General features: G+C 33.2%; 1 protein-coding gene across 6 annotated transcripts in view; it reads left to right on the forward strand.

Annotated features, from left to right (window-relative positions):
- CDase (neutral ceramidase) overlaps positions 1 to 15,808 on the forward strand; it is a 54,659-nt gene that overhangs the window by 36,445 nt on the left and 2,406 nt on the right. For all 6 annotated transcript variants that reach the window (XM_074136854.1, XM_074136858.1, XM_074136859.1 and 3 more), the window contains exons 6-14: positions 1,255 to 1,459; positions 3,787 to 3,996; positions 5,482 to 5,601; positions 7,471 to 7,552; positions 7,712 to 7,824; positions 9,090 to 9,314; positions 9,718 to 9,813; positions 13,438 to 13,605; positions 14,809 to 14,924. In XM_074136854.1, the coding sequence (XP_073992955.1) occupies positions 1,255 to 1,459; positions 3,787 to 3,996; positions 5,482 to 5,601; positions 7,471 to 7,552; positions 7,712 to 7,824; positions 9,090 to 9,314; positions 9,718 to 9,813; positions 13,438 to 13,605; positions 14,809 to 14,924 (1,335 nt within the window). The remainder of the gene's footprint in view (positions 1 to 1,254; positions 1,460 to 3,786; positions 3,997 to 5,481; positions 5,602 to 7,470; positions 7,553 to 7,711; positions 7,825 to 9,089; positions 9,315 to 9,717; positions 9,814 to 13,437; positions 13,606 to 14,808; positions 14,925 to 15,808) is intronic.

Raw genomic sequence — 15,808 nt, forward strand, 5'->3', positions numbered from 1 at the left:
CCTTCTTCGTTTGATTTGAATAAATTGAAGTTATTAATATATCCAATTAAACCAACTTTAACAAAACTTTAATATAGTATATGAAACTGTGACGTTTACTTAGTTAATCAAATCGATCTTCGAAGTGGTCATAATTAGTTTGACTTCAATTTCTCTGATGGTCTGATATTTAGCATTAATTAATCATAAGTAATTAAAGTGATTTAGTAAATCTATTTTTAAATGAAAATCAATATATACGTACGTATACAGGGTGAACCAGTCTTAAGACAGCCTACTTTAAAATTGACTACTGGGTCCATCTAAAAGAGTTTTCTATGAATTAAACAACTTGATTAAACTGACACTGTTGGAGTGCTCATGAACACATTTTCTTGTAAAACACACGTTATTTCTCATACTAAGATAAAAGGAATCCTAGAAAATGGTATACCGTTTGAAAGCCCATTAGGCAAGGAAACTTTTATGAAAAGTGCCAGCACCTAGGTCTGATAATGATTAAAAAAAGAATGAGTTTTCTTAAAAATGTCGATTACTTTTATTTTTCCAGTATCCAGGAGGAAGATTGAGGCTGTTTGGAGAATAATTTATGCTTCAAAATGGTGTCAATTTTTAGGAAATTTATCTATCTTTCTAACAGTGTCATCAGAATCGAATTCAGACTAAAACTTGCTGCGTAATAACATTTTTATTGCAAAAAATAAGTGACATCACTCAAGAACAGTGGAAAATATGAAGTTGGCCAATTCAATATTCGTCATTGAACTCCACTTTAGATGTAATACTACACACAGTAGGCCTAAGGACATTACTTACTAGTTCACCCTGTATAGAATTGTAAAGAGCTTGGCGTTATAGAATGAACAATTTTTATTCTATAGAATTATCTTTGTAAGAATAATCTTCACAACCAGTTTAAAACTTAAGTTTTTTAACCAAAATTGTTATTAAAAGCGAAAGTACTCATTAGCTGGAATAAAAGTTTTTTTAAACTATATTTTTTCATTAGACCGAATGAACCGTATGTTGCAACTGTCCTGTAGAATCAGTAAACTTAGTAATTACGCTAGCGATCGAATCTCTCCTTTCCAATTTTAATTATTCTGTAAGTTTTGGGTTCTGCATTGCTGACACCCTTTTCTGCTGAGAAATTAGTTAATTCCCCAAGTAAAATTATAATCTCTCCAGATAGTGTTTAATTTCATTTTTTTTACATACGTGAATCATTTATTGATAAGTTCTTGATTGTTACAGATACAAATATGATGTAGATAAAATGTTTACTCAGTTGAAATTTTATCGTAAAGATGGAAAACCAGTTGGGATGTTGACATGGTACGCTATACATGGGACAAGCATGAACAATACCAACAAATTAGTGTCCAGTGATAACGTTGGATTAGCTTCCATTCTGTTTGAACAACGTATGAACAGTAATTTCACCAAACTTATCGGCAAGGTAACTTCATTTTTATATTAGTCAAGAGAAATCTTAAAATTAGGTTGCCGTAGTACGATACTTGGGACTGTACATTGACAAGAGACTCACGTGGAATCCACATACTCGACTGAAACGACAAGATGTGAACAGACGCTACAAGCTACTAACTAGACTACTTGACCGCAGATCCAAACTCGACTTGAATCACAAACTGACAATTTACAAGACACTGTTAAGACCCATATGGACATATGGAGCAGAAGTGTAGGGCTCAACCAAACCTTGTAACTCCAAACGCCTACAGGACACTACAGTCTAAAATCCTACGGAAAATCCTGTATGCTCCATACTACATTTCTAACCTTACAATGCACACTGACCTTCAAATAAAGTCTCGCTAGCGCAAATTTCACAGCCTCCTAGCTCTCCATCCAAATCCTCTTGTGCAACAACTCTCCTCTCCTCACCTTCCGGACAATCCTCCTCGTCGTTTGAAGCGAAAATGGCCTAGAGATCTGTTGTGATTAAATCATTGTGAAAGAGTTTCACCAGTGGGTGATTGCTCTAACCAAGACATTACAAGAGAACTGAACCAGTAAGATCAAATTTACTTGATGCAACAATTGTTGCAGTTGTAAATATACAAATAAAGTGAAAAAAAAAATAGGTTGCAAAGTTAAATTAGTAAATAAAATTTTAAACTGGTGTATTAGAAAAACAAAAAACCGTTTTATGATGACGTTTAATGAAGTCTTGACGTAGAGCTTCTTCCGTTGCGAGAGAGAGAAAGAAAAAACAACATTGAAATTGAAAATAAGTAAAGAATTGTTGCCAAATCGAAGAAATGGTGTGCGATAAATCAAATATGGTTAACTATTTTCCATTAGCATTTGATACAAATGGAGTCTACTAGATCGTCAATTGGGGCCGCAAAGATCCTGAATATACATTGAGAGGAATACCGGCTCATTCTGTCCTACAATAACTTTGTGGTAGTTAGTACAGAGTATATTCAACTAGTAAGTTCTTAACAGTAAAGTTTGCGTATTGTGTGGTTACCAAAGTGTCCCAGTTTTGTAGGTAAGTACTGTAATTAACTGAAGTTCTGTAGCTGCTATTCTATGTGTTAGTGAATGACAAGGATGAAGCTTATGAGTATGACTGCTATACAGCAGCCATAAGACCTACTTTACCTTTCTAAAAACTAGATATTTATATTTATATGTCTGTCATATAAAGTAAATTTTATAAAAATTGCTTATGAATGAGAAAATTCTGTAGTGCCTTTTCTATTAAGATAATTCTCACCTTGGATCTGTCTTTTCGGAAAGGAGTGACTTAAGCGAGAATATATAGGTTAGTAACGCGCCACGGTAGCCGAGCGGTTAGAGGCGAGACCTGCAAAGCTAATATGTATTGTGGTACTGGGTTCGATTCCCGATCGTAGGCCTTGGATTTTATTTAATGGTTAATAAAAGAAATTTACAGTAAAGTATGTTTGCTTGTCGCCTCTGTCCACGACACCTAATTGGTAGTTGGACGTAAAGCTCGCCTGAAAAAATAGGCAGTTACTTTACTTTGTAGGCTAGTAGGATAGCAGCTACAGGAAGTCAGTGCGTGCTTGCTTTACAGAAGATCTTCGTTTTAATCTAAAAATCTAAAAAATGGTGATAATCACCGGAGGAAACTTAGCGATAACCAGAGTAAATAAAAAAAATATTCCGAGATCTGGGGCTAGAGCTCTGGTATTAAGGAAGATCTATTGTGCCGAATTTTACTAACGAAGAGTGGCAAATTTGCTCCAATCAAGAATTAAAGAAACTTTGTGAAACTGTATGTCCGACATCGTCCTTTTGTAAAGAAAAGAAAATTGCAATGGCCTGGCCAAGTGGAGCGGATATCCCTTGTTGGTTTGCCCAGAAGAATAATGTATGAGAGGCCGAGAGAAGACAGACTTAGAAGACATCCACGACTAAGATGGCTGAACGATGTGGAAAATGATCGCTGCTGCGCAGATATTAGGACGTAGTGATTATAGGACTGAATGATAGGCCTTCTTAGATGAGGTTCAGATCCTGCAATAGGACTGCAAACACTGAATGCTGCTGCTAAAGAATGTCGTCGCATTGGTTTATTGCAATTTTCCCGAGCAAAAGAAAACTCTTTGTTTTAAGGGAAAGATTTAGATTTCTCTTCTCTCTTCTCTGCCTTTTTGTATATAAACACACAACCCATTTAGATGAATTAACAAAAAAATTATATTTTTTTAAATATTGGTTTCATTAATTATAAATTACCAATTCATCAATTAAAAATGCAGAAATAATTAATTTGTGAGTTTTCAGGGACCATTTATTGCTGCGTTTGCATCCTCAAATTTGGGCGATGTGTCACCAAATATTAGAGGACCTTTGTGCCATATGTCAGGACAACCGTGCGATCCGTACACATCCACTTGCAAGGATAAAAAGGATAAATGTATAGCATTCGGCCCAGGAAGAGATATGTTCGAAAGTACGGCAATTATAGCGTCGCGGCTGCTAGAAGGTGCTTGGGTTAGTGCTCGGCTATTTATTATTAGAAATGATCAAGTTTTTAAAAAAAAAAATTCTAGAAGTTTCTAGTAAGCATGCATGCTCATTTAAATTAAATAAAAATTGCTTCAAGATCCTATTATTTATTATAATATAGTTGGATTAATAATCAGATTCACGTTCAATATAAATCACTTCCCTAATTTATTTATTTACAAAACGGACAGCTACACTAATACGAATGAAAATATTTAAACCCTTTTTTCCCACCGTATTGATATTGAATAGATCATTAATAATAGTAAAAATAACAATGAATTTCTAACAATTGAAGTTGAGTTTGTGCTATTTTTATAAGCTACACAATAATAGAGGAATAAAATGTAATGCAGAACTACCGCGTTTTACATACAATTTAATTGGTTGGTAGAATGGCAATAGACATGCAAATATTTCCTATTTGGTTTTTATATTTTATTTCTATTAATAAATCAAACGCAATATTAATATAATAAAGAACTTTGTGGGAATAAATTACATTTAATCTATAAAAAAATAAATGATAAAGCACCAAATTTATCTTATTTGCTGAATTTATAAATTATTGTACTTGTTTTATGAGAGATAGGTTCGTTGACCGAAGAATTAATTTTACTGCCATCTAGTTGTTAGAGATGTCACTTGAAGAGAAAAAAAGTCTATATTTTTCTTATTCTTATATCTTCACATTGTTCTTGATGTCATGAACCCTTCTACTAACTGGACAGAAAGTTAATATATATTTTCTTTCTTCCTTTAGTGGATGATACATTTTTTATTACATCAGGGTTTTAATTCTTTAACGGTTTACTTTACGAATGTTGGCAAACTGTTCAGTACGAATTCATTTTGTAAAATAAGATCAAAGGCAGTTTATGCAGATTATAGTAAAATATCTAATAACATTTTAGCACAACTGCGCATTTATAGTAAACGTATCTTCTTCATTTGCCTGTACATTTATTTCGTTTTTTTTTTAATAATTACTTTTAGAAAAAAAAAAAACAACCTTCCATTAACAGCTTAGATCAATTTATTGCCCAAGTTGGAATGGTTATAAAGAAAGGATAGAGCTAAAGAATAAAAATCCTCTCCAAACTTATGCGCGAGTCGCATAATATATCTTCATAGGTTCGTAACAAAAAAAAAAAAGAAAAAGCGTTTGCATAAAACAAAGCCAACTTGTGAAAACATCGTGTAGAGGACAAGGCCCTTCACATTATTAGGTTATAGCGCCCGGGAAGGATAAGAAAACCTCTCCGTAAACGTAAAGTAGCAGGTTAATTTGTGACAGAAGGTTGCGCTACTGATTTATTTGCACTTAGACGAATACAAATTATGAAATGTTTCTAGTTAAATTAATTACCCCATTTCCTAAGGGCAGGCAATTAAATTAATATTTGTATTTAAAGGAACATATTGTTGTAAATTATTTCTGAATTAATATAATGTATTATTCTGTTGCAGAGAGCTTGGACTAGCAAAGGAGTAGAACTGAATGGGCCGTTAAGAGTTGTTCATCAGTATGTTGATATGCCTTCACAAAAAGTACCTTACAGAAATCCAAAAACAGGGAGAACTGAAATTGTAAGTTTATTGAAAAATGATTTCTTTCATTTTACTACTGCGACTGTACGACGTTGTCGCGCTTTTTATCTTTATATTGTCTTTGGGAGAACAGTGTAAAGATCCCAACCCAAAAAACCTAAGTTACTGAGAAGGAAAAATCATTTTAAAGCATGGTTTTTTTTTTCCACCCAGTGGAATTTTGAGCTTCATATATTCGGCTAGCAGATCCACTGTAGCTTTTACGGTCCTCTTGCCCCTTAATTTGCAGCAGCTGCTATTTTATAATTTCAAAAAAAGCATTTTATAATTTCCATAGCAATTGGTTGGAGCTAAATTCTAATTGGGTGTTCCCCCATTCAGGAGGATTCTACTATAATTGACATTTAATCATTTTTAAAAAACGTTCTTCGTGTTAATTTGGTAAGGAAAGAATTGCAATCATTTCAAACTGTCGATATTGAGTTTTCCCCAAAAAAGTATTCATTTACAAGTTCCTTGAAAAGTTTTCTTTTTTAGAAAACGTTTGTGGCTAAACAAAATATCTCTAAAATGAAAAATTGCAGGGAAAATTCAAATTTTCTATATGTAACATTTATTTAAAAGATTTTCCCACAAAAGTTCTATTGGCTTTCCTTCAAAATACCATATTCATGAAATGTAGAGTATTTCGGCTAATGTAAAGAATAGCGCCCGGAGGTGTGGCCTGTTTATTTTTGGTGCATGCGCAGTACAGCACAGTTACCGTTGACTTTTTAAACTACTTCCCGCCAATGTTCAATATACTCTTTTTAAATTTCTCAACTTCCCGCTAATGTGCTGTATATAATTTTTTTTGAATTTCTTAGCTATTTATGTTGAGCGCGCATGCGCATTACACTTACTGCATAGTAACTGCTTCTTTTTCAACGTATTATCAGTTCCCGCTAGTGCCAGTGTGTAACTTTAGGTTCCTTTTTTTTGAAACTTCATAAAAGATGAGCGTTTTGAATTTACAGTTTTTCTTTAATTTAAAGCATGAATGTAGTCTGAGGGAGGATAAAGAGATGAAAGTTTTATCATTTTGAATAAGTGTTGGTTTAATTAGTAATAGATATGTAGGTCCGAAGTGTGGAAGTGAGATAAGTATGAAAAGGGGTCATTTTTCCAAGGTCGATCAAATGAGAGCATTATTTAAGGGAGTGAATAAAGTGTAGAAACAGAAGGATAGGGATTGCATTGAATAAGGTAGGCTTCTTTTCTTTTGTTTTCCATGTGTCTGAATTACAAATTAGAGTTGTGTTAGTGGATTAGTGGGGCAGTGAGGGGGGTGTGGGGGGCGAAGCCCCCATAAAAACAAAAAATAGATCAGGGGGAGTAGGGGCAAAGCCCCCACAAAAAGGGGGGTGTGGGGGCACAGCCCCCCACGAAAAATGTTTAATAATCTTGAATTAATAATTCGAAGTGATTCTAATTCGCTGTTACCATATAACCCGCCAGATTTAAATGTAAATATAAAATAAAGAAATATTTTTATATTTACATTTGAATTTGGCGGGTTATATGGTAACAGCGAATTAGAATCACTTCGAATTAGGCCACACCTCCGGGCGCTATTCTTTACATTTACCAGTATTTCTTGTATATTCCAAAGAAGAGTTAATTGTATGGCTACAATGCCAAGTTGATGGTAATTACCATATATTCCTTTAGGTTCTAAGGGGCAATGGGGTTATGTTCCCTCTGAAATATCACTTCGGTGTGTAAACGCGTAGTGTTATGATATCATTAATGCCAGTAAGAAGTGAATATTTTTGGAAAAAAATTCATAGTTGGAAAAATGTGTCACTTCCACAATTATTGTGTTAAGAAAAAGTCGAATGTGTGTGTTCACAATTGAATTTATTTTAGGTTAAAGGATGTGTACCTGCTATGGGATACAGTTTTGCGGCTGGCACTACTGACGGACCAGGCGCTTTTTCATTCCAGCAAGGTATCGATATATATATATATATATATATATTTTATTAAATTTACATGTTGTTCTTTTTAATTACTAGAATGATTAGCTCAAAAAAATTCAAGAATTTTAATTTACATTATACGAATATAAATATGCTTATATATTAATAAACTAATTTTGCCTGTTCAGGTACGGTGTCTGATAATCCTTTGTGGAATGCCCTAACCAATATCTTGGCCACTCCAACGAAAGAACAGATTGCCTGTCAAGCTCCTAAACCCATCTTACTAAGTACTGGAGAGGTATTAGTGGAATATTAATTGTAATTATACTAGTTTGATTATATAATAGTTGAAATTTTAAGATTAAATATCCATGAGGCAGAATGGTAAGAGTGGTAAAGAAGGTACCATTTTGCGATCGGGAAGACGGATCGGGGATGGATACTTTGAAAGCCTTTAAAGGGCCGATCAGAACTTGCGGTCTCAGAGAGTACCAAATGCTTTACTAGGAGAAGAAAATAATGAATACTCCATCTTCGATTAGGTAAAAAGTGAAGGCCTAGCTAAAACACTGCTACATATTGCGATCAGAACGCTCCTCTCAATGAGCTATGGTGTATGCATGTAAACAACTAACAATGAATTCCATAATATTCAACACCTACATCCACATCATCTTGCTTCCCCAAAATTAGGCCGAAAAGGATAAGCAGTGAAGCGATACTAGGCTGAAAAATCATCTCTGTGAAGCGATTAGAGATGAAACGCTTATAATGAGAGTGTTGGGGATGAGATCTGTTAAATGGCTGTAAATGAACGTAAACAAAGAAATAGCTTAACTAGAGATTAAAAGACTTCTAAGAACAAAAGAGGCCGAGACTGCTTTTGCCGATAACAAACTTAATTGAAAAAAATTGCGGATGTGGTCTTAGGCGATTAGCGATATGAAGATAAAGATTAGCCCTATTAACTATTTAATATCCAGCTAATTTATATTGCTACGGGTTTACTTATGCACAAAGATGTAATTGCTTAAAGAGGACTTGGAATGGCTCTATTAGCCGATTGATGTGGTTGTGTTGTGATTGATAGTACAGGGCAAACGGCCGATGAATTAGTAAGTTAATTAATGTGAGGACGAAGTCCTTTTGCGGCCCAAAACCCTAATTTCCCAAAGCTAACCCATGTAACTTTACTTGGTAAATGTATGTGGATTTGTTACGGTGTGTGTGTATGGATTTAAGTGTGGAGTAAGGCTGTGATAGAGAGGCTAAAGTCTGCTTAAGGACTTGTTGAACCCAATTGCACACATCAACAATTCCGGCAGCCCCTAAGATTTTGTGAGGCATGTAGTTTGGCTGGGAAACGCACTGATCTCTGAAGAAGTGACTAGCTCACTTATACCTACGGGACAATGAATTAGTGCTTGAAGTATTGCAAAAATTGACTGAAAGTAAGTTACAATAACGAAGTGCAGGAGGTATCTTAAACCAAATCTTATTTTTTTTATGAGCGATATTACCAGCAAGTAATTTTCACTTAATTTCTTCTTGTCCATTTTTCAGATGAACTTTCCTTTTGAATGGCAACCATCCGTCGTATCTACACAATTGGTTCAACTAGGATTCATAGCCATTGCCTGTGTTCCTGGAGAGTTTACTACAATGTCAGGCCGTCGTCTTAGAGAAAAAGTTGCTAGCTGTCTTGGATTAGATCATCCGGAACGAGTGATAATTGCTGGACTTTGTAATACATATAGTGACTATATTACAACGCCGGAAGAATATCAGGTAATGGTTTTTATTTTCCGCTTCTTTCATCTTGAAAGATATTTTAAGCAAACATTTGCTTCTTTAAATCGAGTATAAAGTAATTTTTGTTACAATGTTTGTACTTTGTATCAATCCATTACACTAAACTAACTAAACGGCTGACATACTTAGCCCCAAACTTAAAAACCCCAATCGGAAGTGTCAAGAGTTTGTCGCTTTACAGTTCCAATTAACATATCACTAACCAATCTGAACAAGCATTTTGTTCCAAGGGAACTTTAAAATGTTCTCTGAAAACTTACAGTAAAAAAAGTGGCACGATAACAATACTTCCCGTTGCGGTAGTAAGAGAAAATAAATCACAGAATTACTTTATTAGTTTCAAATCATTTATTTCAGTTTATTTTTATGAATGTTTCAGGTTCAACGATATGAAGGAGCTTCAACAATTTTCGGACCACATACACTAACCATATATCTAAATCAATTCAGTAAACTAGCTGAACATATTAAAAAGGTATTCATTCTTATTATTAATGATAATTCCCCTTTTATTGTTGTGAGAAGATTCTGTGTTTATGGCAAGAACCATTATCAGATGTAAACTGTGATTAGTAAAAATCTATTTCACTTCATTTAAATATAAGTGAGTTTTTCGTTGTGTTGTAAGATGAAGAACAAGCAGAGATCTAAGATCCCTGAAGAAGTGGCTGCTCCGCTAAAGCAGAGATCCCGTAATTGGTGTGCTATTTATTAGTGAAAGATATACCTTGTAGTTTTTTTGTTAAATTGTTAATTGATTTAACAGAAACAATATTTTGTTTTCATTTCCACAACTTGCCTCTTTTTCGATTCGACTGACCTGATCGACTATATAACCTTAATGGAAGAAGATATATCCTTTGAAGAGGATATTGAAGGAGGAAGCTGAGTTAGCATAAACGAATAGTTATCCCCAACTGCTCAGTTTTTTTTTTGAAAGGCAACTGGATTCGAATTAATCTTTATAATATGGAGACCCTTCATACTGAATATTGGAAGGCGTTTGAGAGAAATGATTTGACGTTGATTAGCGACTGGTTATTCCCTAATTATCGGGCTCTGCTCTTCCAAAACATCTCTGATGAGACTGGATCTCTTGACAATCTTAGAACCACTTTAGGCATTATTGGGAAGGGTTGTGTTGACTTCAGGGAGCGGTCATCTCGCAACACCCTAGCTCTTTATTTAAAAAGTTTCCTTAGAGAACTTAGTACCGGATGTTGATGGAGAATATACCTTATTTAGCACCCTTACCATTTTTTTCCCCCTAATCTAGAATTCAGAATATCTTGAAGAGGATACGTGCTTTGTGATTTCTAACTGTCATTCCCACAGCCTTTTCTAGAACTTCTTAAGAGAACCTGGGTGAAGTGATGCATCCTCTGGGGATGATATAGGAGAGTTATCTCATGAGTTTAAGGCTTAGTACATCACAAAAAACTAAAAAAATAGAAGGAATCCTGAAGCACTGCTTTTGGAATACAAAATAGGACTCCACAACCTAAAATAACTTCATTATCGCTTAAAAATTGCTCTCAATTTTTTAAAACGCTTAGAATTTGATGTACCCTACTGGGATATTCCAGACAACTAACACCACCGTGTCTCTATGGGTCGATTTTAGATATGGATTTCATTGTCTACTGCCTTGAAGATTGCGAAATAGTCTTTGTTTTTCCTGTGACTGATAGTTTTTTTTTTTTTTTTTTTTAACTTTAATGGAGGCTACATTTATGTTCATTCTACCATGCACATTAGGGTGGGTCAAAAAAATCGACTATTTTTTTTTTTACAAGTGCAACGGAAAAATGGGTTCCTAGACACCTTAAAAAAATTCCCACCAAATATGAGCTCTTAATTTTGAAGGGAAGATCCTCCGCATCGCAGTTTTTTATTTTTTTTTCAGTCCAATAGAAAAAAATTCATACCTTTCCATTAATTGACTGTACAAAAAAATGTTTCGAATGAATTTTGTAGGAAATTTAATGCTCTACAAAAAAGGTATCTTATATTTTTTTCGTAAACCTCGCCATTTGAAAGATATAAAGGATTTAATTTTGATTATTTTATGACAAATTCCATTTTTGTTTATGAATTTTATACCTCGACAATAAATGACTTTTACGAAATGCGAAATACTAATATTTGTTGGAAATTAACTGCTCTATAAAATCGGTGTCTTATGTTTTGGCGATAAAGTTAACCGTTCAAAAGATATTCATCATCAAACTTTCATGTGTACGGATTTTAAAAGTTTTTGATTAGATATTCGAAAAATTTCAATTTAATTTATAAATTTCATTTCTTGTCATTAATATAAGTATTATTTGAGTTTTATTTTCAAAATTATCAAAATTTTTCTTCATTTATTCTAAACATTTTAGTTTTAATCATTAGAAATCACGAGATCCTAGGGAAAATTTCTTCTCTAGAGAATTTTTGTTTCGTATTTTATTTCATCTGTTTGAATTGTGAACTTTGAACTAGCACCACCTACTTTTTACTTCATCGTTATGTTGTCGTTGGTTTGTATACATTTATTTCTACAGCATTTTTAGTGTTTCCAAAATTTATGGTCTTGTATATGTGATCGATCGATTAATTATTTACAAATATTGTGGTTACTACGTGAATTAACTTGATATTTATCGAAAATATGGATAAAGAAATTCATTTGATCGGAAAACTTGTGCAAAAACTTTCAGAACGTAAGTTACCAACAGTGAAAGAGGTTATGAGTGTTTTTTTTCATCAGCTCAAAGTTTTGAAATGTTCTGTCAAACAAAGTGCCAAAAATGCAGCTGATCAAGTTATTGAATTATGGAAAAACAACCAGATTCCGACTAGTGAATCGACTAGTGTAATAAAAAAAATTCTTCGCTATCATAATCGATGGTTGAAATTGCAAAAATCTTTTGCGCGAAAAAAATTATCAGGACGATGCAAAAATGAAATAAAATTTCAGAACGAACTTAAAGCATTATTTGATATTGTCGATAATAAATCGAGACAAATATACTTAAACATAAATAAAAACTTAAAAAATATTTTGACGTTTCTCAATCGATAACAACTAAAATTCGTGTAAATTTTCTTAAAAATCATAAATTAAATTAAAATTTTTCGAATATCTAATCAAAAACTTTTAAAATCCGTACACATGAAAGTTTGATGATGAATATCTTTTGAACGGTTAATTTTATCGCCAAAACATAAGAAACCATTTTTATAGAGCAGTTAATTTCCAACAAAAATTGGTATTTTGCATTTCGTAAAAGTCATTTATTGTCGAGTTATAAAATTCATAAACAAAAATGGAATTTGTCATAAAATAATCAAAATTAAATCCTTTATATCTTTCAAATGGCGAGGTTTACGAAAAAAATATAAGGTACCTTTTTTGTAGAGCATTAAATTTCCTACAAAATTCATTCGAAACATTTTTTTGTACAGTCAATTAATGGAAAGGTATGAATTTTTTTCTATTGGACTGAAAAAAAAATAAAAAACTGCGATGCGGAGGATCTTCCCTTCAAAATTAAGAGCTCATATTTGGTGGGAATTTTTTTAAGGTGTCTAGGAACCCATTTTTCCGTTGCACTTGTAAAAAAAAAAATAGTCGATTTTTTTGACCCACCCTAATGCACATAACTATTGAAGTTGGGATAATCAGGCGAAATAATCCTGATTGGCAGAGAAAAAATTGGAATATAACACAGCCCATAACGAGAACAAGAATAACCTCTCTCAAAAACTACAAGACGGCAGTTACAATGTTCCAATAATGTAACTTCCAACAAAATGAAGAGGAAATTCAAAGTTTAATAGCTTCCTTTGATCTTTGCCGACATCCGATGCATAACAAGCAAGATATCCAAAAAATATTAGAAATTTTATAGCTTCTATTATTTTGTTTTTACTCTCTTTCTGTAATAAGTTCCTGTCGAATACGTTTTCACTCTGCTTTACAATTGATGGTATATGTTGAGGGTTTTGCTTTCATTTCAGATTTTAAAAGTTCTGAAAATCGTACACTTAATTTTACAATACTGTAACTATATTCCTCAGTGAGAACATGAATTATACTTTTCAATTTCAGAATACCACACCAAGTCCTGGACCAGAAGTGCCGGAATCATTCTCTGATCTGATATCTCTTCTACCTCCAGTTATATTTGACACCGCTGGAATTGGTTACGATTACGGTGATGTTATGGAGCAACCAAAATCAATTGTCAAAATTGGTGAAACTGTTTCGGCAACATTTGTAAGTATTTATGATAATAAGTAAGTAATTTACTTGGTTATCTAATTAATATAAAGGATTCTTGCAAAATTAGTGTTTGCTTTCTTAAAAATTTAAAATAAAATTAACACCTGGGCCATGATATCTGCTATTTCTAATCATAATCCAGTGCCATTTATCCAATGCTATCCAAATAATCCAATATGTTTTTTTCCTCTTTATTCTATTCTCTTTCCTGCAATTCTCTCTTTCTTCCTCCACCTTTGTTCTTCAAGACCGACCTCGTCAACTTCTTCTTTCCATTTTGTTACCCGGTTGTCTGCCAATCTAATCACATGTCCATATTTGCGTAGTTTATTTTACCTTGATGGTTGCCATGGCCTGGTGCTCCGCCTAGATCTCTTCTTACCTTGTTGTTTCTGACCTATCTCTTCTAGTCTTTTTTTAAGTATACCTCTAGTATATAGGTATACCACGCCTAGAGATGGCTCTTTTTATTTATTTATTTATTTTTTCAGATCTGACGTTAGATCCGGGAGGTTATGTCCTTCTATTAGACTTTTTATTTTAATAAAAGTTCAAGATCTTCGTGAGGGCAACCAGAGTACCAGATTAAAAAAGAATCGTTGGAGCCGTTTTTCGAAAAAAATAAATAAAATAATAATGATAGTAATAGTAATAATAATAATAATAATAATAATAATAATAATAATAATAATAATAATAATAATAAGGGATTAGCTATGAGGTTAGCATACTGGACTCCCACGCGGAGGTCCCGGGTTCGAATCCAGTAGCTGATCCTTAGATTTTCTCTTCCTAGGAGCTTCTTACAGCTCACTGTCTGGAGGCCGGCAGTGCACTGGAAAGAGCTCCGGGCGCTAATAACCTCAGCTGTTGATGCTCCAAAAAAAAAGAAAAGAAATAATAATAATAATAATAATAATAATAATAAAGTAATAATAGGACGGATACAGTACAATCCGGTGGCAGTTCATGAACGATTTATCGATTTTTCAGCTGGTGTAGCAAAAGATATTTTCTCAAAACCGTATTTTGAACTCAGTCGCTCTCAAAATCCGTATTTTCGGTTAAATCTCAGTATCGATAATTGAGGTACATTGCTACTTTCAGTAACTACAAAAAAAAGAAAAAAGGAATAGCTTGGGTATAGTACTCTTCAAGACGATAACTATGAATAACTATGTATATATGTGTTTCCAGGTATCAGGTCATCCAAGGAATGGCATTCACCAAGAAGGCTCTTATCTAGTCATTGAAAAGCAAGATGGTAATAATGGATGGAGAGTGGTGGCGACAGATGCGAACTGGGAAACTAAGTAATACTTGTTTTTAAAAGTTCCAAGCGTAAATTTTAAAATGATTGATAATAGGATATGTATTTTATTAAAACAAAAATAAAACAACACTTAGAAATTGCTCAACTTAAAAAAAACTTCAAAAATATTAAGACAATTGGCATGTCAAACGAACTGATTAACCTAATTCTGCTGATGGATGCAAGTCCTACGGTAAAACCAACGATGTAATCCAGCATTGCAGATCTAAGTAAAGAACTATAAAATTAAAATGACACTTGTGGCTCAGTAAAATTTTCGACTCAATAAAGTACATGGCGAAGGCTGTTTTTGACCAAACTTTATTAACTTAAAGCACTGTTTCACCTTATTCAAAATTGAACACCTCCTGCTATTCTCTTTTTTTGAATTATACGTCCATAAGTATATAATAATGTCTGAAATACCACTTTCTCGGAGTTTCATATGACGTTTATTTTCGGCGAAAACTTAAATTAGAAATTTTTGGAGCCGTATAATTTTCCATTTACCAGGAATTTAGAGAGTTAAAAAAACGAGTGGCCTGCGATGAAGATGAGCGATAAATGTTTAATGGAAGAATCTCATTTTTTAAAGGAGTTTAAGTCAATTGAAGTTTACTTTTATTATCTCAAGATGGTTAGTTTCGTTTGAAACAAAGGTATAACGATGCTAAAAATATGAAGCCTGTCAAATATTTCTTCATATATTTGCTGGGTGATGATAGATTAGGTGTAGTTTAAAGGGAGTTATCCATCAAAGCTAATTTTATGTGACAAAGGCAGGCTTAGCTTACAAGAAAAGTGTAAATCATTAAGGGTAAAGCTAATTTAATCTAAATTTAAAAATTGTATTATTATTTTTTTTCAAATAACTTCTGTAACTTT

This window comes from Rhodnius prolixus, unplaced genomic scaffold (genome assembly GCF_049639745.1).
Source record: "Rhodnius prolixus isolate KJV_2025 unplaced genomic scaffold, Rpr scaffold_5, whole genome shotgun sequence".
NCBI classification, from domain to species: domain Eukaryota; kingdom Metazoa; phylum Arthropoda; class Insecta; order Hemiptera; family Reduviidae; genus Rhodnius; species Rhodnius prolixus.